The sequence below is a fragment of the Cannabis sativa genome, chromosome 5 (assembly GCF_029168945.1).
Source record: "Cannabis sativa cultivar Pink pepper isolate KNU-18-1 chromosome 5, ASM2916894v1, whole genome shotgun sequence".
Taxonomy (NCBI): domain Eukaryota; kingdom Viridiplantae; phylum Streptophyta; class Magnoliopsida; order Rosales; family Cannabaceae; genus Cannabis; species Cannabis sativa.
The window spans coordinates 62217821-62243044 of NC_083605.1; the positions used below are offsets into that span (position 1 = coordinate 62217821).

Genomic DNA, 25224 nt, shown 5'->3' on the forward strand with positions numbered 1-25224 from the left:
ATCGTGGGATCAATGCTGAATACAAGGATCGTGGGATTGAGGCTGAATACACTGATAGTGGGATCGTGTGTATGCCATATCCACGTAAATTGATCCCTGAGTTATAGGGATTGTGCTGATGACTCATGATGCGAAAGCTGAATTCGCTAAGTGTTGGTTGCTCTGCGCGGATTGTTGAATACTTTGCTCTGAGCGTGCCAGCGATATGTCCTGCTCGGACCACTTTTCCCGAGCAGATATTTCAAGTGGATTTCACGTGTCACCATTCATGTGATGCCACGTCAGAGTGCAAAAGTTAGGATTACAATTTGAAATGCACTTTTTCTTTTATATTAGTGCAAGTGGGAGTTTGTTGGGTTTTTTGCTCTAAATAAAACCCATTTCAATATAATCAGATTTACTAATTAATATAAGATCAGAAATTGCTTTTATATTGCATGGTTCACATGATTTATTTCATGATTATGTTTAATGTATAAATTCTATTGAGTCCATAACATATATAAATATGTATATATTTGTTCATGATTATAGTGTCGTCAGCACAGTGGAATATAATCATGATTATATGTTCAAAAGTTTAATTCTCATGATTTGTCAGTTCACTGAATTTAGATAGGCATGATAATCGGCGATAAGGTATACTTACACCTTAGATAAGTGTTGTGTCCTTTCTAGGGCATTGGTAAACTTTACCAGTATCGGATGTATGGAGTATACATTGGAAGGGACCGATATTGATCTTGGATAAGATATCATAAACTTAACGTTATATCTTTCTAAGTCAATGTCAATGGTTGATCTTAGGTCTATGGATCTTAATCTTGATATGGTTAGGTTCAACTTAGTTGTATTATTTATGTTTTTCAATTTGTTCGTTAAAGTCGACCAATTGGATCTTCTTATGACATACAGATTAAGGACATGGTAGTTCAATTGACTGGGAGCACTGATCATAGATATAGAATCTATAGCTTCTATAAGTATTTAGAAGTGAAACGATAATTTCTTTTGAGCTTGGTTGAATAGAGATAAATGATTGAGGCCTCATTTCAGTAATTATATTAGTTTGCTGAAGTGTCATTTATAGGTTGCTAAGTGTTTTAAGGACAAAATACATTGAAGGGTAGAACGGTAATTTTGTCCTTATTTAGTGTAGATCATCTATAGAGGATCTTTGACTATTAGGATTGTAACAATGGATAATCATAACGTATCTATATCGTGGTACATATAGAGCATTCTATATAATTGAGAGTGTTATTCAATTCCAAATCTATATTGGCGCAAGGCAGAATTAATAAGTTAGAGAATTAACTTGGTAAATTCTAGATCTACTTATTGAAAGCTCGGTTATATAGGCCCATGGTCCCCTCACTAGTTGAGAGAATACTGCTTGTAGACTCAGTTAATTGATTTTAATTAATCAATTATAATTCTAAAATTAGACTATGTCTTATTGATGAATTTTCACTAAGAAAGGGTTTAATTGTGAAGAAAAGAGGCTTTGGGGTCAATTTGTTAATTAAGAGACTTTGCATAGTCTAATTAATAAATTACATAAAAGACAATTTTATTTAGTAATTAATTATAATTATTAAATAAATAGTTTTGGCATTTATAGGATTGAATTAAAAATATGCTATTATTGAAAAGAAGAATAAGTGGTTGAAATAAAGTGGCAAAATTGTAACTAGAGATTGGTCTTATTAAGTGTATGGCCAAGAAGTAAATTTTGCCAAATATTCATTCTTTTTTAATCCATATAATTCAGCCCTAAACCCTAGTTAAAACACTAAAAAAGGAACATGATGCTCTCACTCATCCAACTAATGTCATTTTGACTATTCAACCAACATAGATCAGAGAGTTCCTTCCTTAGTGATTTCACCTCCTTCATTGTTCTTTACATTCGAAACCCATAGTGAATGAGTGACATGCCCACACATAGCAAGTCAAGTACTCAATCAGGTTTAGATCTTGATAATGCTCTCCTACAAAAAGGAATCAAGTGCTAGAGATCTTAAACGGAAGGAGTCATTATATTCTGTTGCAATCAATGTAAAGTTTTCTTAAACCCTTATGTGTTTATTTTATTGTCTTAGAGAATTCAAATTTAGGATGTTAATTCAACATACTTGTTAATAAATCTTGATCCAGGTAAAATATTCCCAACACTTATCCCTTAGTGTAATAACTTCACACTTAACGACTAAGCCTTCAAAAATATAAATAAATATAATTAGGAGAAAGTTTCAATGTGTTGACCTCGCTTTTAGCCAACGACAATGAGTCTTATTTAGTAAACGATAAGTGATTTATAGCGATCGATATATAGTAAAGCAATATAAAGACACAAGAATTTTATATAGGTTCAACCCCGAGCAAATCGGTAATAGCCTAATCCTCGTTATTTGTATTGACTCAAGAGCAAGGAGAAAGGTTCCTTTTCTTATAGCTCTTACAACAGTATCTCTGAATATGAATTCTTAGATAATATCTCTAGGGCAAAGTCTCGACTAAACTGTTTGCCACCCTTTGCCCAGTGAACATGCGTCACTATTTATAGAGCTGTGAACTTGGAGAGGAAGTGTTTCCCTTCTCGTTACAATGGATATAAATAGAAAGATCGTGGGATAAATGCAGAATACACTGATCGTGGGATCATGGGTATGCCATATCTCTGTAATCTGATCCCCAAGTTATAGGGATTTCGTTGATGACTCACAATGCAAAAGCTGAATGTGCTAAGTGTTGGTTGCTTTGTGCGGATTGCTGATCGCTTCGCTCCGGGTATGCCAGCGAGGCATCCTGTTCGGACTATATCCTCTGAGCAGATACTCAAAGTTGATTCCACGTGTCACCATCGTGTGATGCCACATCAGAGTGCAAAAATTGGGATAACATTTGCCCCCCAAGTCAGTACAAGACTTCTGAAGTTGCGTGTAGACTTCAGCCGGGCTGCTTCTGCCTTTTGATGGGGACACGTGTCGGGTGCGTCTGTCCGAGACTCAATGTGAAGCTGACTAGGTGTCCCTTCGATTTTCGGCTAATTAATGTTTCAAAATCTGATTTCTCTCACCACGGTTGACGGCTGCACTTGTTTATTTTTTATTTCCCATATTTGCTTTTAAGGGGGAACCGAGGCGTCTGAGGTTTCTCTGGAATGATTACCTCTTTTCATGACTTGCCTATAAATATCAACCAGCATTTGCACATAAACTCATTTTCACCATCCTTCTTTGCTAAGTGAGTTCAGAGTGAAAAGAGAGGTTTTTGGCTTCAAGTTTTGCTGAAGTGCCTTCATCGAAACTGCTCGTTGGATTGACGTTGCTTGAATCCAGATATCTGACTCTTGAGTAAGTTTTCAATTTCCTTTATGCTTATTTTTGCATGTTTACATTTTGAATGCACCTTCGAGTTTGCTGTAGAAAATGTTTGGGAAACCCTAGGTTCAGAAACTCTGCGATTGTTCTTTGTCATGATTTCATGCGATTTTACAGTCCATAATGCGTGCTTTCTGAACTGCATAATCCCTATCTTTCATCTTGCTTATTCTAAGCTTCATGAAATTTTTTGCCCTAACTCGAGAAAATTTTAAGCTTCTTGAGTCTTGACTTTTCTTTAAACATTCTTGTTCTTTAATCTGTTGAGTACTCCTAGTCGGCATATTTGCTTGTTTATCGTTCAATATTCTGACCAAACACTCATCTCGTGTGTTGTCTTTTGTAGATGAACCCAGGTGAGTTTTGGGAGAGCCGTCGAATCGACCAGGACCTGCTTCAACTTTTGCACGAGGATCATCCTCGTCTTTGTTCTAGCCCACCTTCTTCTAGCGAAGGACATTTGTAACGTCCCCGCTTCAAGCCTCCATTGGGTCCTTACACCCACGGAATAATGGCTCTTATACACGAGTACGTCACTCTGGCTGCTTCCTGGATTGATGACTGACCCTACAGACCAACACGAGTGTTTCCAACGTGCTTTGTCCTCACTCACACGCATCCTGGGAAAACTTCCCAGGAGGTCACCCATCCTAAAATTGCTCCAGGTCAAGCACGCTTAACTATGGAGTTCTTTCGTGATGGGCTACCGAAAAACAAGATGCACCTTGTTGACATAGGTAGTACCAATCAATCCATTTAAGCTCTCTTCAACTGTGTAGTCCCATACCTACACAGTCTCAGAATCATCCCACTTGACCTTCCCCAGGCGGTGTGGGATTGCACAGCTTACCCGGTATTTCCCCTTACGGATCACGGGACTACTGACTGTCACAATCACCCCCCCTTACGGGGTCCGACGTCCTCGTCGACCACACTTCCGGCTGGATCAAGGCTCTGATACCAAACTGTAACGCCCGTACTTTTCATAAATTACTAATTTAGTTACAAGCGTTAAAATGCGAAAAAACTGTAATGTCGCTTTTATTTATAAATATAAAATATTTCATATTTGAGCTCAGTTTGGACTTAAAGACATAATAATTAATAAATAAAGATAACTGCGACATTAATTTAATAATACTTAATAAAATAAATGGAGCGTGTCCTAGACCACCCTCAGTTATATGGTCCTCAGCGAGTACACACACAAGCCTCCAAGGTCTCACTTGCCACCGGCTTTCTAAGTGTTACAACCTTAATCTGCACATGGTAAGTTTGATAAGGGTGAGCTACTAAACTCAGTAAGGAAATTAATTAGAAAAATATAAGTTTTCTGCATGTAATAACATTCATAGGAAGAGTAGGAATAGTAAAAGAGAAGTTAACTAAGGTCTTCTGCCTGACTCTTTATTGTTTGTTATTTAATGTACTGTATAATATATATTTAAATAATGTGTTTATAAGATTCATGTTATTTATGTATGTTTACAGTATTAGAGCATGGCCATTGCTAAAGGTATATATTTAAATAATATGTTTATAAGATTCATGTTATTTAAGTATGTATGTAAATAGTGTGTTTATAAGATTCACATTATTTAAACTAGTTATGTTGTTTGGATAATGGACGGTACAATGGATTCGCATTATTTAAACAATGATATGATTATGGAATGATTATGATATAGTTATGATATGATTATTATGTAGTTATGATATGGTTATGATATGATTATGACTTAATTATGATAGGATTTATGACATGCTATTTAAATAATGTATAGTAGTTAAACATTATTAAAATCAGATTTATTGTAGATTATGTGCCATGGTTTGACCGAGAAGATAATGGTTAAATACTTGACTCTTGGGTCTATATGGTAGATAGGGGGCCATCTAGTAGTGGGTACGATTTTACTGAACCCAGCCCTCCGCCATTAAGTCTAATAGTTCGAGTTTATTTGCCAAAGTCGAACTCCGGCATAACTATTAATGTGTGACTTAGCTTAGAAACTAGTGATTAGTTAATAGTGATGAGATTAAGCTTATATGTATTGCTATTTGTCTAAATATGTGCATCTAAGTTTTAGTTATATGTTTTTCTTTTATTTTATGTGACTACGTGACAAGCATTTCCTTACTGAGTTTAGTAGCTCACCCTTATCAAACTTACCATGTGCAGATTAAGGTTGTAAAACTTAGAAAGCCGGTGGCAAGTGAGACCTTGGAGGCTTGTGTGTGTACTCGCTGAGGACCATATAACTGAGGGTGGTCTAGGACACGCTCCATTTATTTTATTAAGTGTTATTAAATTAATGTCGCAGTTATCTTTATTTATTAATTATTATGTCTTTAAGTCCAAACTGAGCTCAAATATGAAATATTTTATGTTTATAAATAAAAGCGACATTACAGTTTTTTCACATTTTAACGCTTGTAACTAAATTAGTAATTTATGAAAAGTACGGGCGTTACAACATTCTCCCCCAAATCTTATACCCATCCATAGAATAATGGCTCGTACAAAGAAAACAATGTTGGGTTTTATGCCCTAAATAAAACTCATTTCAATATAATCGGATTTACTTATTAATATAGATCAGAAATAACATTTAATGTTGCATGGTTCACATGATTTATTTTATGATTATATGTACATAATGTATGATTTCTATTTACGTCCACAACATATCAATTTGTTAATGATTATAGTGTTGTCAACACAGTGGAATATAATCTTAATTATATGTTCGAAAGTTTATTCCCTGATTTGTCAGAACACTGGATTTAGACTGACATGGTATAATCAGCGATAGGTATTCTTATACCTTGGATAAGTGTTATGTCCTTTCCAGGACATTGGCAAAGTTTACCAACATCGGAAGGGACCGATATTGAACTTTGATTAGATATATTAGAATTTACCGTAATATCTATTCAATTCAATATCACCTGTTGATCCTAGATCAAATGATCTTAATCCTGATATGATTAGGTTCAATCTCAAGAGTTTTATTCATGTTCTTTGATTTCTTAGTTAAGCCTACTTTTGGTTCAGGGTGATACGTACATTTTGGGAACACGGTAGTGCAATTGAGTGGGAGCACTAACATAAATATGGAATCTATAGCTTCTATCTGGCGATTAGAAAGTAAAGGATGATTTCCTTCGAGCTTAACCAAACGAAAATAAATGGTGGAGATCTCATTTCACTTAGCTGAAATATCATTTATACAAGGTTAAGTGTTTTAAAGATAAAATACATTGTAGGGTGTTACGGTAATTTAATCCCTTTACAGTGTAAATCATCAATATAGAGGATCATTGATCACATTAGGGTTATAACAATGGATAACTAATGACGTGTCTATATCGTGGAACATATAGAGCGTTCTATATACTGAGAGTGAAAACTAAGTTCTATGCGTGGATTCAACGAAGAATTAATAAGTCAGTGAATTTAAGATTTAAATTCTTGATCTACTTATTGGAAGCTCGGATATATAGACCCATGGTCCCCATACTAGTTGAGACCATACTGCTTGTAAGACTCAGTTAATTGATTTTGATTAATCCATTATAATTCTAAAGTTAGACTATGTCTACTTTATGAATTTTCACTAAGCAAGGGTGAAATTGTAAATAAAAGAGATTCTAGGTTTATTTATTAATTAAGAGACTTTATATGTCTAATTAATAAATATATTAAATGACAATATTATTTAATGATTAATTTTTAGTTATTAAATAATTAGAATTGACATTTAAATGGTTGAATTTGAAAATTGGCGTTTTTGAGAAAATCAGATGCAGGAATGATAAAACAGCAAAATTGCATAAGTGAGGCCCATTATCCAAGGCCCATGGCCGGCCACACTTATAGGCTTTTATCATTTATTTTTCAATATTTTAATGCTAAATAATTCTAACTTAAACCTAGGTGGTTACCTATAAATAGATAGTGATAGCTCTCATTCACACTTAACTTTTGTGAACTTCTGTCAGATGAAAACTGAGCCTCTATCTTTTCTCTATAGGCCGAATCTCTTCCCTCTTCTTTTCTTCTCTAAATTTCGAAATCCTTGAGTGAATGAGTGAGTGCCCACACACATCAAGTGGTATCTCAATCATAGTGTGTAAGACTGTGGAAAACCAACCAACAAGAAGGAGATTCAGCATCAAAGGAAGGAGAGAAAGAGATCCAGGTTCAGATATTGATAATGCTCTGCTACAGAAAGGAATCAACGGCTAGATATCTGAACGGAAGGAGTCATTATATTCCGCTGCACCCAATGTAAGGTTTACTAAACTTTATATGTGTTTATTTCATTGTTTTAGAATTCATATTAGGATGTTAATGAAACATACTTGTTAATAAATCTAGATCCTGGTAAAATATATCCAACAAACAACGCATTTAGTTTCGGCACGCATTTGTTGCCTTTATGCGCCAGCAAATGCCCTGAAAATTTTGGCGGTCAACTTCTCGCCCAAAGGAAAACGTGTGTGAAAATTTTGTGGGAAACTTTTGCCGGCGCAATTAGGTGCGCCGGCAAAAGTCCCAACTTAAATGAAACGCAGCGTTTCGTGTGTTTTTATTCAGCCACGAACCCGTCTTCCCCATTTTCATCTTCTCTTTCTCTCTCTCTGCGTTTTGGTTGAACCACTGCCGGCAGCCCCCTCTTTCCCCCCCCCCCCCAAACACCATTTTCACCATCCCAAAACCCCATTTTCACTACCAAATCTTTTTTCCTCTCTTTTTCATCTTTTTTTTTTCATTTTTTTTTTCCAAAAAACCATTTCTACCCGGACTCCGACGAGAACGTGCTGCCGCACCTTCGGCAGCCGCTACCCGAGCTGCCACCCGCCACCCGTCGCACCTCCGCTCCGATACCCTATTTTTTCTCTATTTTAGTTTTATTAATTTATTTTATATTTGTGTATATGTAATAATTTTAGTTTATTTGTGTATAAGGTTGTGTTTAGTTTTTTAAGTTTATATATGTGTGTAAATTTTTATAGTTTTATGTGTATTTTTATAAATTTGTGTGTATATGTGTATATAAATGTGTATAATAGTTTATACATGTGTATTTGTATATATATGTAAATGTATATATATATATGTGTGTATATGTATAAATATGTGTGTATAAGTATATATATGTGTTTATATGTATATATATGTAAAAGTATATATGTGTATATGTAATTGTATGTAAAATATATTTGTGTGTATATATATGTATAGATATGTGTATATGTAAATGTATATATTATATATATATATAATATATACACATAGTACTATACTTTTAATTTTATTTAATTAATATTTATTTTTTTGCTATATAGGTTTTGTGGTATTCTTTTTTTCGGTGTTTGGCAAAAATCACTCATCGTTATATTGGAAGGTTAGTATGCTTATGTTATATTATTTATAATATTAAAAAAAATTATTTGAAAATACATATTAGTAGAGTTTGAATATCTTATATATTCATCCATAGTGAAGTAGGTTCTGTGAAAATATATACTACGGTCGGATGGGTGACAAAAATTAATATGTATGTAAATTATTTTGGTATTGTGTTTGTGATTTTTGTATAGGTGTTAAAAATTTAGGAATGATCAATTGTAAAGTGTTATGCTATCAAATTTTTGGTAGCATAACATTTTCAATTTGATAATAGTTTTTATTTAAAAAATAATTAGAACATCATTAATATTATAGATATCATAATAGGTATAATGTAATATGCATGTAAACTGTTTTGGTATTGTGTTTGTGATTTTTGTGTAGGTGTTATAAATTTGAGAATGCTCAATTGTAAAGTGTTATGCTGTCGAATTTTCGGTAGCATAACATTTTCAATTTGATTGTAGGTTATATTTAAAAAATAACTAGAAGATCACTAATATTATAGATATGATAATAGGATAAATTTAAAAAATTAGTTAATAGTTTATTAATTATAATAAAAATATTAGTAATAGGTTATTTTTGAAAAATAATTACAACATCACTAAGTAAATTTAAATTAAAAATTGATAATTTAATTAGTTAAGATTTCGATTGTAACACAAATTCATTTAAATAACTTGGTAATTTTAAAATGTCACAAATTTACTTATTAGTTAATAATAATTAAAAACTTTATTAAGTTAAAAATTGATAAATTAAAAAACTTATTAATTAATTTGAAAATTTTCATTTATGTTAGTTATAATGTTACATAAATTGTTACTTTAAAAAAATTAGATAATTGAAAAAATAATTAAAGTTGTGACAAAAAAATTATGTTTATCACTAATAGGTGAAATTCATTAATTAAGTTAAGTTTTCATAAATTAAAAAGACCATAATTGAAATGAAAAAATTTGGAATTAAAAATAACATTCAACATTAAATTAATAATAACATTAATAAAAATACATAGGTGGTATATAATATAGCATAAAATAACATTGAATGAATAATAACATTAATAAAAGTACATAGGTGGTACATAAAATAGCATAAGACATTATAAGATACCATAAGACATTTTAGTATAACATAATATGAAATTCTTATCCTGAATTGATTTCTTTGGTTATAAACCAAAGATAGGATAGAAAAATTTTGTTTGTATTATTACATAGTGATAATTTATTTCACACACACATTTTTCCTTAGACCCGTTTGGAGAGGCTGAGTCAGTAAGGACTCTTAAATACGCTTCTCCAAATTATCCAGGACTTTTTATGTCCACATGGATAGTTTGGGCTTGTTTTATACGTATAGTGTGATCTATTGCTCATTTGATTGTTTCTTTGTTAAAGATTTCAGTACACCATCTCGTTGCATGTTCTTGTAAGTTGGCATACTTGGTAATAGTTTGCTTACTTATGAGAACTGTAGGGAGGTGCTGCCAAAATTTTGAAAAAAAAAAGAAGCAATCTTAAGAGAATAGATTGCACTATATGTATATCACAAACCTGAATGGGATAGGTTCTTTACCCTTTTAGAAATGGAGTGACAAGGTGGAGTAGGACACATTTTCAACTTTAATTTAAATTGTGTGTTTTCATATTGTGTAGCAATATGGTGAGCGACAGAAGCTGGATGACTTCAAACAGACGATCTGTAGAGTTTCGTAGGGGTGTGGATGAGTTTGTTGGAGTTGCTCGAATGCAAATAAATTCTGCCGGAGTTACACGATGCCCTTGCATGAGATGTCTGAATGTGAACTTTGAAACTCCCGATAATATTAGCGTACATTTGTTTGTGCACGACATCCAACGATCGTACACGACCTGGTATTTTCATGGGGAGTCGTTCACGCGACCGGCTGTAGAAATATTAGACAACGAAGAAGAAGAAATTGCAGATGTAATGGCGGATATTTTAAAAGAAGATCCTAGTTTTGACGATCCAAGTTCTACCACTTCTTCCTTTAATGAGCCCCCTGTCAATGGTGGTGGTAAGTACGACGATTTGTTCAAGGATATGGAAACTGAATTGTACCCGGGTTGCAAAAAAATCAGCGCTCAATGCTTTGGTGAAGCTGATGCACTGTAAAGTTCTCAATAATTGGAGTAACCATTCTTTTGATATGTTACTCGCCATATTGATTGAGTTATTTTTAGAGGGTACAAAATTACCCAAGTCCCATTACGAGTCGAAGATGAAATTGCGTAACCTTGGTTTGGGTTATGAAACCATTGATGTATGCAAGTATAATTGTGCCTTATTTTGGAAAGAGAATGAAAAAAAAAGAAGTATGTCTTGTTTGTGGCGAGAGTCGTTGGAAAAAGAGAAAGGGAGACGGTAAAAAAGTTGCTAGAAAAGTTTTGCGGTACTTTCCTTTAATTCCAAGACTGAAGAGGTTATACAGTTCAAGACACTCGGCAGAAGACATGCGGTGGCACTACTCTAAGAGACCTAAAGAGGATGGCGTGCTTAGACACCCTACAGATGCAGAAGAGTGGAAGCAGTTTGACAGACGTCATCCATTCTTTGCACTTGAGCCTAGAAATGTGAGATTGGGATTGGCCACCGACGGGTTCAATCCCTTTGGTAACATGAGTAACGCTTACAGTGTGTGACCTGTTATTTTAGTCCCGTACAACTTACCCTCGTGGAAGTGCCTGAAACCTGAGTCGTTGATGTTGTCTCTTTTGGTGTCAGGACGCACTGCCCCTAGAAAAGACATGGATGTTTTCATGAGACCATTGATTGATGAATTGAGGGAGTTGTGGGATTTAGGTGTCCAAGCTCGAGATGCTTACAACGGGACTGTGTTCACACTGAGAGCTGCTATTTTGTGGACCATTAATGACTTCCCGGCATATGCAATGATGTCTGTATGGAGCACCGAAGGGTACAAGGCGTGCCCCACCTGTAACGAATACACTCCTTCCATATTACGCAGCAAGATTGGTTATGTTGGGCACAGAAGGTTTCTTGAAATGGATGATCCAAGGCGTAGAAGTAAAAAATACGATGGAAAAATTGAGAAAAGACCACCTCCTCCACAATTGTCGGGGGACGATATTTTAGCTCAGCTTGAGCAGTTACAATTTCGTTTGCCTGGAAAACACAAGCAATTTGGTGGAGTCAAATGTAAACGTTCTGTAGCTGAGTTAAATTGGTCAAATAAAGTATATTTTTTGAGCTAGAGTATTGGAAGGACTTGTCTCTCTGACATAATCTTGACGTAATGCATATCGAGAAAAATGTGTGTGACAGTGTACTTGGAACTTTGTTAAGTATCGAGGGGAAGTCTAAGGACACACACAAGGCAAGATTGGATTTGGAGGACCTTAAAATACATCGTGAGTTGTGGTTATTTGAAGACTGTAATGGGAATTTGAGGAAACTACATGCTAGTTACACACTTACTCTTCTTGAACGACGTGAATTTTGCAAATTTATTAAGTCTGTGCAGTGCCCAGACGGATTCGCTTCAAATTTAGAGAAAAATGTCAATGAGACTGAAGACAAAATTTTTGGTCTGAAGTCTCACGATTGTCATGTCTTGCTACAACGCTTGATGCCCAGTGGCATTAAGAAGTTCTTGAAGAAAGAAGTTAGGGATACAATAATTGAGCTGTGTGTATTTTTCCAGAAATTGTGCTGTAAAACATTGAATGTTACAGACTTGCAGATCATGCTAAAAAGTATTCTAGACATTCTTTGCAAATTGGAAACCATTTTCCCACCAGCATTTTTTTGACATAATGGTTCACTTGGTGATGCATTTACCTAAAGAAGCGATACTTGGGGGACCAGTGCACTTCAGGTGGATGTATCCAATTGAACGAGTCATGTCTGTTTACAAACAATATGTCAAAAATCGTTCTCGACTGAAAGGATCTATTTTTGAAGCTTATGCAGTTAACGAAGCCTTAACCTTTTGTTCAATGTACTTCCGGGAAGTAGAAACTCGATTTAATCGTCAAGATCAAAATAGTGATGTCCTCCCAAATAAGCCTGAAAGGGAATTCTATTGGGGACCAATTGGTCAGAGGACCATTGTTGCTTTACCAATGCAAGATAAATTGAAGGCAGAGTGGTACATTCTCAACAATTGTAATGAAGTGGAGAATTATATCATGTAAGATTACTTTTTTCATATTCAATTTAGTTCTCTTTAGTGACGACATTATCTAACATTTTCCCCATTTTTCATGTAGTGAGCATAGGAACGAGCTACAACTTAGGGGTCATCAAAATCTTGACATAATTCAAGAGAATGAGTTTCCTAGTTGGTTCAAGTCTCGAGTAAGTATTGCTTTCTACTTATTTTGTTATTAAAATACTATGTATTAATCTAGCATCAATGATTAAATTATTTTTCTTAATGATAGATCAATTAACTCCGAGCAGATAATCCTGTAGAAGTATCAGATAAGTTGTACGCCATCCCAAATCCCTCTAACCCAACATGTTATAGTTATCCTGGATGTATTGTTAACGGTGTTAAATTCTTAGTCGATGATCGGGATGAAAATCGTAAGACCCTAAACAGTGGTATTTTGGTGCCTGGAAAGGATGGTAACAATTTTTATGGCGTACTCAAACAAGTGTACGAGTTCACTTACTTGAAGGATTGTAGTGTTATTATTTTTAGTTGCAAGTGGTGGGACACAAACGGTAACAGGACAGAAAGTGATGGTTTTTTCACTAGTGTTTACGTTGTCCGTGAATGGTACCAAAATGAACCATTCATACTTGCATCCCAAGCAAAATTAATATATTACATTCCTGACTTGAAGAATGGAGTTCATTGGAACCTTGTTAATTTTTACACCCCTCGCAATGTCTGGGACTTTTTGGATGAGGATGATGATGAGACCACGACTATACAAGAAAGAAACTCTTCAGGAATTTCTTTAGTCATTCAACTTCCACAGTTGGATGATGTTCAATATGTTAGCGATATGTTGACCGAATTCAAGTGACCAACATGGGTCGTCATGAGCAGTCTAACTGTGAAGATTTAGATGGCTTCATTGTTTATAGTGATGATGAAGACACTAGTGATAGTGATGATGAAAATAATGTAGATGTTAATGATGATGATGATTATGATGACTTGTAGACTTCTAAGTATTGTAATATAGACGCCACTGTTGATTTAATAAAATACATGCCTCTTTCGTCAATAGTATGATTAATTAATTATTCGTAGCTTGTATTTGTAGAATGGGTGATGCAGGTTCAAGTGGAGGCCAGAAAAAGAGAGTTAGGGGAAAGTATAAGGGAAAAAATATTGAACAAGAACTGGCCAAGCTGCCAGCAGGTCAAAAATTGAAATTTAGATTTCATATGGCGACTGGGGCCCCTGTAGATGACTTTGGCAACAAGATTAACAATTACATAAAGTTTCTTGTTCGCAATACTATTCCTATGAACAAGTTTAAGTTCGAGGACGTTAAGGCTACACTCATTCAGACTATATGGGATAGAATAGTGGTAATATTCTAAATTTTTTTATAATACATCAAACGAAATCATTATATAAAAAATACAATATATATGACTTTCGTATTTTTTTTCAGACCAAGTTTGAGTTGCCAACTAATAATCCTATGTTCGTGGATTACGTCACCAAATCTATTTGAAAGGATTACGTGACTGGAGATCAGACACGAAGAAGGCATGGAAGGAGAATATTGCAAAATATGGGGAGGAAGAAGCGAACATGAGATCACGTCCAGATATGGTGACACCAGAGGTGTGGGCAGAGGTTATCGCATACTGGAAAGACCCGAAACAACAGGTATTAATTGAAAGTTTTAATATTTTTTCTTATTTACTTAATATTTTTTTCTCAATTTGCTAACAATAACTATACGTTAAATTACAGGCAAGAGCTGAGCAAAATACGAAAAATCGAGGTAACATGAAGGTTCAAGGTGGATGGGGATCTAAGACCATAGTTTCGACCATTGTCAGCAGGGTATGAAATTTTCAATATATGATAAAAATATCGTGCAATTGGAAATTTTTAATAATATTGTTCTAATTCCAATTTTGTAAAAAAAATAGGCTGATCCGCAGACGGGGGAGCTTCCCAGTGCTGTGGATACATTTGCAAAGTTCCACTGTAAGAACAATAAGTGGCGCGACGAGCACACACAACAACTGCATGTAAGTAACTTTATATTTTTAATAAATTAGTTTTATAATTTAAATTTCTCTCACTCTAACAGTTTGGGGTATGAAATTTTTTGTAGGCCAAAATGGTTGAGATTCGTGACACTCAACCAACGCCAACTGATGCCCCCCGCCAGTACAATGTTGACCCCACCCAATTTCCTGCAGATACGCATATTATGACACTAGTATTGGGTGAGCGGTCACGCCACTTGAGAGGAGTCGGCCCGTTGCCAAGACTTAAGGCGGGGGCAAAAAGAGCAACTCTCAGGCCAGGTGCATCTGGACATGCCAGTGTCACTCAAGAGGAATATGAGGCACTGAAGCGAAGGGTGGAAGAACAAGAGACACGGAACGAGTGGCAACAACAGATGATGATGACTCAAAATCAGATCATGAGTGCGTTCCAACAACAAATGATCCAATTGGCCAGCGCTGTTCTAGGATTTAACATGCCGAATCTGCCTCCGATTCCACTGATTCCAAAATTTCAGCCTTCTAGCCATGGAGCTGGTTCCTCCTCACAGGCTGCCCCTCCCGCTGATGACGAAGATGATGCTGTTGATTTGTAGTTTTTTTGACTTTACAGTGTAGATATTACTGTTTATGAATTTAGAATATTTTTACTTAATTTATGACGTTTAATATATATAGTTTTGTAATAACATTATAAATGTCGGTTTTATAATATATTTGATATTATATTTAGTATTATTTCAATTTTTAATTTAAATGTAATTTCAAAATTAATTTATAAATTAAATTTTTTTGAAAAAAAAACTTTTGTCGACGCCTAACATGCGCCGGTAAAAGTATTATTTAATTAAATAAAAAAATAAAAAATACACTTTTACCGGTGCATATGTCGCCAGCATAGATAAATTTTTAATTTTAATTATTTTTTTATTACCGTTTTGCCGGCGACTAAACTCGTCGGCAAAAATAAGGCGCCAAATGCCCTAATCCCCGTCAAAAGTTTGTCGGCGCATTACGTCATCAAGGACACATCAGCCGGCGGATGTATTGCCGACGAGTCCATTATACCAGCAAACAAATGCGTCGGTGTAAGTACCTTTGCCGGTGCAAGTCATTATGTCACCAACAAAAGGTCATTCGCCGACGAGCCATTACCGGGAGCTTTTGCCGCCGACAAATGGCGCTGGTAAAAGTTTGCCGACGAGTTACACATACTTTTGCCGGCAAGCTTAAGCGCCGGCAAAAGTAGCTTTTCTTGTAGTGTGGAGGTAGTAACTCTTGGTTATTGTCATTCCTCTGACCCTGATCGGTCTTGACATACTTCTGCAAGTGTGGGTTGTTTTTCCTTATCAGGAATTCAATTTCCCGCTTCAGGTTGTTACATTCATTAGTGTCATGGCCATAGTCTCCGTGGAATCGACAAAACTTCGTCATGTCCCTCTTGCTAACATCTTTTTTCATGGGTCCGGGCTTCTTATATGGGGCCAGCGACTGAGTTGCCATGTAAATACTTTTTACGTCTTTAGTCAAGATAGTGAACGCAATGTACTTTGCTTGATTCTCCGGGGGAGCTTATTCTGATTTGCCGGTGAATTTTCCTTTCTTCCCATTCCCTTGCCTGTGGCTGTTGTTGGAACGTTTACCACTTGAGCTTGAATTATTTGGATAATGGGAAAGTTGGGCGGATGTTCTAGAAGAAGGAGCCTTTGACTTGCCAGGCTTTTCCTCACCTTCCGCTCGTTGAATGGCTTCTTCGAGCTTGATGAAGCCTTCGACACGGTCAAGAAAATCACTCATTGAGTCTACCGGCCGTTCTTCCTTATATCCTTCCAAAGTTCGCCGAGGACTTCAATGCCCCCCAGTATCGCGGATAACTTTCCATCTTTAGTTACTCGTGAAACCTTGGTCGCCTTTGTTACGAATCTGCTGATGTATGCCCGGAGAGGCTCACTTGGTCTTTGCTTAACTTCGACCAAGTCTCCTAGATGCAATGGAAGTTGGCGAGAGGAGGAAAACTGTGCATGGAATTTCGAAGAGAAGGCTTTCCATGAACTAAACTTTCCAGGGGCCAACTTGAAATATCATTGCTGGGCGGCTTCTTACAGGGTAGCAGGAAAGATTCTGCAGTACACATCTCCTCGTACCCCTTGTAAATCCATTTGCATTTCAAAATACTTGAGGTGGGAAAGAGGATCTTCTCTTCCTGTATACATTTTCCATGTTGACATTTTAAACTTGTGGGGCAACGCCAGAAGATTGATCTCGAGGGAGAAAGGAGTTCCGCGTGCTTGGTCCAGCTCAAAATCATTGTTTCTTTGTCCAACCATGCCTTGGAACATATTTTTGTTGGAAATTATTTTACCAGGATCTTAGATCTACTCACAAGTATGTTGATTAACACCCTAAATATGAACTTTCTAAAATGATGAAATAAACACATATAAAGTTTAGTAAACCTTACATTGGGTGCAGTGGAATAATATGACTCCTTCCATTCAGATCTCTAACCCTTGTATCCTTTCTGTCGCAGAGTATTATCAAGATCTGAACTTGGATCTCTTTCTCTGATTCTTTAGTGCTGAAACTCCTTCTTGCTGAAAGTCTTTCTTCACGATCTTCCTCACTATGATTGAGGTATCACTTGCTGTGTGTGGGCACTACTCTAATCACTAAGTGTTTCGAAATCTTAAGGAAGAAGAGAGAGAGGGAGTGGTCGGCCAAGGTAGAGAGAGAGAGGCTCAGGTTTTTCTGAATGAAAGTGTAATTTTCCTGAAGCCTTCACTATCTATTTATAGCATTCCACTAGGGTTAGGTTTGAATTATTTAGCATTAAAATAATGAAAATATTAGAGGATAATTCCTATAAAAGTGGCCGGCCATGGCAGTATGGATTTGGGCCTCACTTTTTGCAATTTTGCAGTTTTATCACTTTTGCATCTGATTTTCTCAAAAACGCCAATTTTCTAATTCAACCATTTAAATGCCAATTCTAACTATTTAATAACTATAAATAATTATTAAATAATATTGTCATTTATCATATTTATTAATTGAACCATACAAAGTATTATAATTAACAAATATGCCCCTAAAACTCTTTCTTTACAATTTTGCCCTTACTTAGTAAAAAATTCACAAATAGACATAGTCTAATTTGAGAATTATAATTGATTAATCAAAACCAATTATATGAGTCTTACAAGCAATATTATCTCAACTAGTGGGGGGACCATGGGTCTATATAACCGAGCTTCCAATAAGCAGATCAAGAATTTATTACCTAAATTCACTGACTTATTAATTCTTCGTTGAATCCACGCATAGAACTTAGAATTGCACTCTCAGTATATAGAATGCTCTATATGTTCCACCATATAGACACATCATTAGTTATCCATTGTTATAATCCTAATTTGATCAATGATCCTCTATATGAATGATCTACACTGTAAAGGGATTAGATTACTGTTACACCCTACTATGTATTTTATCCTTAAAACACTTGACCCCGTATAAATGATATTTCAGCTTATGTGAAATGAGTACTCCACCATTTATTTTCGTTTCGTCAAGCTCGAAGGAGATCATCCTTTGCTTACTATTCGCCAGATAGAAGCTATAGATTCCATGTTTATGTTAGCGCTCCCACTCAATTGCACTACTGTGTTCCCAAAATGTACGTATCACCCTGACCTAAAAGTAGGCTTGACTAACAAATCAAAGAACAGGAATAGCCTTTCGAGATTGAGCCTAATCATAACAGGATTAAGATCATTTGATCTAGGATCAACTAGGCGATATTGACTTGAATAGATTTTACAGTAAGTTTAATAAATCTAAGTCAAAGTTCAATATCGGTCCCTTCCGATGCATACTCCATGCATCCAACCTGAGCTTTACTTTAACCAATGTTTTGGAAAGAACATAGCATTTCTCCAAATGCAAGTAAACTCTTGTTGTAGATTATCATATCAGTAAAACCCTGTGTCTGATAAATCTAGGAAACTTTATTCACATAGTCATGTTTACTTTCCAAAGTGTTGACAACACAATAAACAGGATCAAGTATGTGAAAAGGGTTTCAGATGAATTTATAAATCAAATAGACAAGCAATTGATAATGTGAACCAAAACATACACAAATGAATGAAAAAGACTTATGTTTCTTTATTGATGTTGAATAAAATAGATTACATTGAAATGGAGTTTTATTTAGGGCATAAAACCCAACAATTTTTCAGTTCGTCTAGCTGTGCCTGTACGGCTGGGCTAACCTGCTCGGCATTCTGGTCGATTTGAATCACATCAGTATCCTTCTGAGCGGGAATTTGAGCACGGGCTCCGGGCTGAACGATCATCGTGACAGTCTGATCGTCTAATCCTCTCCTTCTGTTTAGATCATTCCTTAGGTCGTGAGTCGTCCCCAAACTTTTGAATACAGAAATGCCTGGCTGCCTTAGCGATTGACTTGCTTGGTTGACAGGTGGAATGGCACCATTCACCTAGTTGGATCCATCAGCTATGAGCTCTCCCGATGAATTACTAGACAAGGTCTACCCGCCTACTGCTTGGCCCACAAGTGGAACTCGTGACCGAGGATTGGGCGACTGACCATTTGTAGTCTGTGAAGTATTCATCGCTGGATCTTTGTCCGTCTCACCTAGGGGGATGACACTTGGAGGTTGCTGACTTACAGTTTGGTAGGCTTTTCGTATCAGCATGGTAGCTTGCCGACTACGATTTTCAATCTCTGTATGATGAGCCCTTAACGCTTCCATCTCTCTGTCTCTCCACTCGGTAAACATGCACCTTTGTTTCTCGAACTCGAGATTTACCGCAACGCGGAAATCTTCCTGATCATAATGTAGGGTATTGGTGTGACCCTGCACGAGCCCAAGAGCAGCACGGAGATTTTGTAACTCAATATCATCTCCAATAGTCGTCTGACTGTTGGTAACAGGCGGAACGACTGTGTTATGAATGCCCTGGTTGGGTGCTGAACTGTTATTCCGAGTCTCTTGCACAGCAGACGCGATTTCATCTATAGCAGTCGTTACACCGTGACCTACGTTTGCCGGCTGTTCAGCATTAACAGCTGGCGGAACCCTTGCGTTTTCTGGGTTCGGCAATGCAGGATCCACCGCCTGTGGCTTGGCTGGATCAACCAGGCCCCTACGAGTCTGCACCACCATCGTATTTGTGATTAGATTTTGAATGAAGAGCGATTCTTGATTCTAACTCTCAATGAAAGCACCAAAATATTGACCTCGCTTTAAGCCAACGACAATGAGTCTTATTTAGTAAGCGATAAGTGATTTATAGCGATCGATATATAGTAAAGCAATATAAAGACACAAGAATTTTATAGAGGTTCAGCCCCGAGCAGTTCGGTAATAGCCTAATCCTCGTTATTTGTATTGACTCAAGAACAAGGGAAAATGTTCCTTTTCTTATAGCTCTTACAACAATATCTCTGAATATGAATTCTTAGATAATATCTCTAGGGTAAAGTCTCGACTAAACTGTTTGCCACCCTTTGCCCAGTGAACATGCGTCACTATTTATAGGGCTGTGAACTTGGAGAGGAAGTGTTTTCCTTCTTGTTACAATGGATATAAATAGAAAGATCGTGGGATAAATGCATAATACACGGATCGTGGGATCGTGGGTATGCCATATCTCTGTAATCTGATCCCCAAGTTATAAGAATTTCGTTGATGACTCACAATGCGAAAGCTGAATTCGCTAAGTGTTGGTTGCTCTGTGCGGATTGTTGATCGCTTCGCTCCGGGTATGCCAGCGAGGCATCCTGTTCGGACTATATCCTCCGAGCAGATACTCAAAGTTGATTCCACGTGTCACCATCGTGTGATGCCACGTCAGAGTGCAAAAAATTGGGATAACACAATGGTTACATTAAATATGTAACCATCATGGTTACATTTTTTTAGCTATTAAATTATCTTTGAATGGTTGTGATTAATTTAAAAATTAAATAAAAATAAATAATAATTAACTTATAACCTAATAGTCACTTAATAATTTATTTTTTTTATAAAACTTTAATGAAAATTAATTATATTTTAAAATTAAATTAATTATAATTATTAATTAATTTTTCGTAATTTATTATTAAATAAGGATCTTTTAGCAATTTTTTTGTCCTTAAATTATTAAATTTTTTTTATAGAAATTCTTTATAATTTAAAATTATACACATATAATTTTATAATTAAAACTTTAATTTAAAATTATCACACTTAATTATTTAGTTTTTTTTTTATTTAAATATTTAATAAATAAAAAGTGAAATAGGTTGAATGTATTTTTCAAAAAAAAAAAAAAGGCTAAACGCCTCCATTTTTTTTTTTGATTATGACTCATTTACTTAAAAAACTAAATCAGAATCAAAAAACAAAGTCAAGTCTCCCAAAAAATGAAGTAACCTCAAACTCGAATAGAAAAACTCATACTTAATTCTTTTAATAAAAAATAATTTAATATCATTTAAAAATAATTAATTGTTTAAAAATTTATTATAGAAGAAAAGAATTCTAATTTGTATAAAAAGAAGTCTACTTTTTGTAAAAAAAATTAAAATTTCATTATAAATATTATAATTAAATTACTAAACTGTTAAAATATTTATACTAAAAATTTATATAAAAAATTATTTGTAATTATTAATTGTTTAAAGAAATCTTGTTAAATATTTAATTAATTTTAAGTAACATGTAACCTTAAATACGTATATAATTAAAGTAAAAAGAGTATTTAGAAAACAAATTACTCCTAACAAATATACCCTTACCCTTTCACTTTCGAAAATTGTAGTCGGCGGATCTCAATAGGAAAAGAAAAGTAAAAGCATTAGGGTTTGGGCCCACGGCCCAAGTGGTGAGATACGTAAGAAAGAGGCTCAACTAGTCAAAAACCCCAGCAGATGTGAAATCTTGACCGTCCATTCCAACTCCAAATCTGCGGTGGAGTTTAATTTAATTCAAATAGAACATTCTAGAGAGTCGACCAAAACTTGTATAAACTAGCTAAAGATCCCGCTCATACTCACACTTGAAACCCTAACATTGCAGGCCGCCTCTCTCTTTTGCTTTCTCTTCAAATTTCAGTTTCTACCCTTTTTCCTTATACGCTCTCTAGATTTCTTATCTCAGAGAGATGGCAGGCAAAGGTGAAGGACCTGCTATAGGAATCGATTTGGGTACCACTTACTCATGCGTCGGAGTTTGGCAGCACGATCGTGTTGAGATCATCGCCAATGATCAGGGTAACAGAACAACGCCCTCATATGTTGCATTCACTGACACCGAACGTTTGATCGGAGATGCTGCTAAGAACCAGGTCGCCATGAACCCTATCAACACCGTCTTTGGTATGTAACAAGTTTTATATATTTTTGTGTTTTTTGTTTTTAAATTTTTATTTGAATCCGGCTTTTATGTTGTCATATGTTAGATCTAGGTTATTAGATCCAGATCTGATATGTTTCAGGATTTTAATTTATTTATTTTATAATATTTGTGTAGATGCAAAGAGGTTGATCGGTAGGAGGTTCAGTGACGCGTCTGTGCAGAGTGATATTAAGATGTGGCCTTTCAAGGTTATCTGTGGTCCTGCAGAGAAACCTTTGATTGGTGTGAACTACAAGGGTGAAGACAAGCAGTTCGCTGCTGAGGAGATCTCATCTATGGTTCTTATCAAGATGCGTGAGATTGCTGAGGCTTACCTTGGTTCAACCATCAAGAACGCCGTTGTCACTGTCCCTGCATACTTCAACGATTCTCAGCGTCAGGCTACCAAGGATGCCGGAGTTATTGCTGGTTTGAACGTGATGCGTATTATCAACGAGCCCACTGCTGCCGCCATTGCTTATGGTCTTGACAAGAAGGCCACCAGCGTTGGTGAGAAGAATGTTTTGATCTTTGATTTGGGAGGTGGTACTTTTGATGTGTCCCTCCTTACCATTGAAGAGGGTATCTTTGAGGTGAAAGCCACCGCTGGTGACACCCATCTCGGTGGAGAAGATTTTGACAACAGAATGGTCAACCATTTCGTCCAGGAGTTTAAGAGGAAGAACAAGAAGGACATCAGCGGTAACCCAAGAGCCCTTAGGAGGTTGAGAACATCTTGTGAGAGAGCGAAGAGGACCCTCTCTTCCACTGCCCAGACCACCATCGAGATCGACTCTCTATACGAGGGTATTGATTTCTACTCCACCATTACCCGTGCCAGATTTGAGGAGCTTAACATGGATCTCTTCAGGAAGTGTATGGAGCCAGTTGAGAAGTGTTTGAGGGACGCTAAGATGGACAAGAGCACAGTTCATGATGTAGTGCTTGTCGGTGGTTCTACTAGAATTCCCAAGGTGCAACAATTGTTGCAAGATTTCTTCAATGGAAAGGAGCTCTGCAAGAGTATTAACCCAGACGAGGCTGTTGCTTATGGTGCTGCTGTCCAGGCTGCTATCTTAAGCGGTGAAGGAAATGAGAAGGTTCAGGACCTTTTGCTTTTGGATGTTACTCCTTTGTCTCTTGGTTTGGAGACTGCTGGAGGTGTTATGACAGTTTTGATCCCCAGAAACACAACCATTCCCACCAAGAAGGAGCAAGTGTTCTCCACTTACTCCGACAACCAGCCCGGTGTGTTGATCCAGGTTTATGAGGGTGAGCGAGCTAGGACCCGTGACAACAACTTGTTAGGAAAATTCGAGCTTTCTGGCATTCCACCAGCCCCCAGAGGTGTTCCCCAGATTACTGTTTGCTTTGACATTGATGCTAACGGTATCCTGAATGTCTCTGCCGAAGACAAGACCACTGGCCAGAAGAACAAGATCACTATCACCAATGACAAGGGAAGGTTGTCTAAGGATGAAATTGAGAAGATGGTTCAGGAGGCCGAGAAGTACAAGGCGGAGGATGAAGAGCACAAGAAGAAGGTTGACTCCAAGAATGCTTTGGAGAACTACGCTTACAACATGAGGAACACAATCAAGGACGAGAAGATTGCTTCTAAGCTCACTGAAGCAGACAAGAAGAAAATTGAGGATGCCATCGATGGAGCTATCCAGTGGCTTGATGGCAACCAACTTGCAGAGTCTGATGAGTTTGATGACAAGATGAAGGAGCTTGAGAGCATCTGCAACCCAATCATCGCCAAGATGTACCAGGGAGCTGGAGGTGACATGGGAGCTGGCATGGAGGAAGATGCTCCACCATCCAGCGGCGGTGCTGGTCCTAAGATTGAAGAGGTCGACTAATTTTGCTATTTTCAGTTTTGAACGTACTGGTGCTATCGTATTTTGCATTGTTTAGCAATGGCACTGGTTCGATTCAAATTTCAGCTTTCTCTTTTTTACAATTATTTTTATTTTGATTCGGATTTGCAATGTTTTTATATTTCAACGTTTTGTGGACTATTTTACGTAGTATTCTATAGATTCAGACATTATGGTTATTTTGGTGCTCACAATATTTTGCTTTTACTGCATTGTTTAGCCTCATTTCCTATTATTGTTTTTGAATGTTGTGCTTGATCACTTATTTAGAATTTTTTAACATGTTCACTAATAGGGCTAGCTTAAATTCAATATAAGAATAAGAACAGTAATTTTTGTGAATTGGTTTTCTTTTCTTAATCAATGTTTATCAGATGTAATCATAGTTTTTCTAATAGAATTTAGGTTTTTTTCCCCACAAAAATGGCTTCAACTTGAGTGAAATTAATAGTTTGGTAAATGATAATTTAACTTGCTTTAGGAATTAATCAGTGATTAAACCGAGTACAAAGAAGAATTTGTGTGTGCTATTCTCTATCCATACATCTCTGTTCAATGCTAACTTCTCTTGTTTGTGTTGGTATCTGACTATCTGTAAAGTATTCGTGCCATTTTTTTGATTGGGTAAAACACGATCGCTGTAGAAGTAGAAGGTTCCTGTTAGGTTGTCGTTTCCCAAAACTTTTTTTTCAATCTGTTTCATTTCTATTATTTTTTTGTTCTTTGTAAAGCTAGTTGCGTTACGTATCTCATCAATGAGAGAGTTTATTCTTAGCTTATTTTTTCTCAGCACGAGGAAATGACTTTATTCTTCTTTAGTGAGAAAGAAGGGAAGGAAATGGGCCGTGGCCTGTTCTAATGTTTCGGATCTGATTTGTTTAATACAGTAGAATTTCTATTTAAGAATACTTTATTCAAGGATA

The 25224-nt window shown here is 36.1% G+C and overlaps 1 protein-coding gene across 1 annotated transcript; it reads left to right on the forward strand.

Moving 5' to 3' along the window:
* Positions 1 to 21841: 21841 nt before the first annotated feature.
* LOC115716233 (heat shock 70 kDa protein 1) lies at positions 21842 to 24480 on the forward strand. The gene is made up of 2 exons (XM_030644985.2): positions 21842 to 22399; positions 22554 to 24480. The coding sequence occupies exons 1-2, from the start codon at positions 22186 to 22188 to the stop codon at positions 24281 to 24283; spliced, it is 1944 nt and encodes a 647-aa protein (XP_030500845.1). The 5' UTR covers positions 21842 to 22185; the 3' UTR covers positions 24284 to 24480.
* The last annotated feature ends 744 nt before the right edge of the window (positions 24481 to 25224 follow it).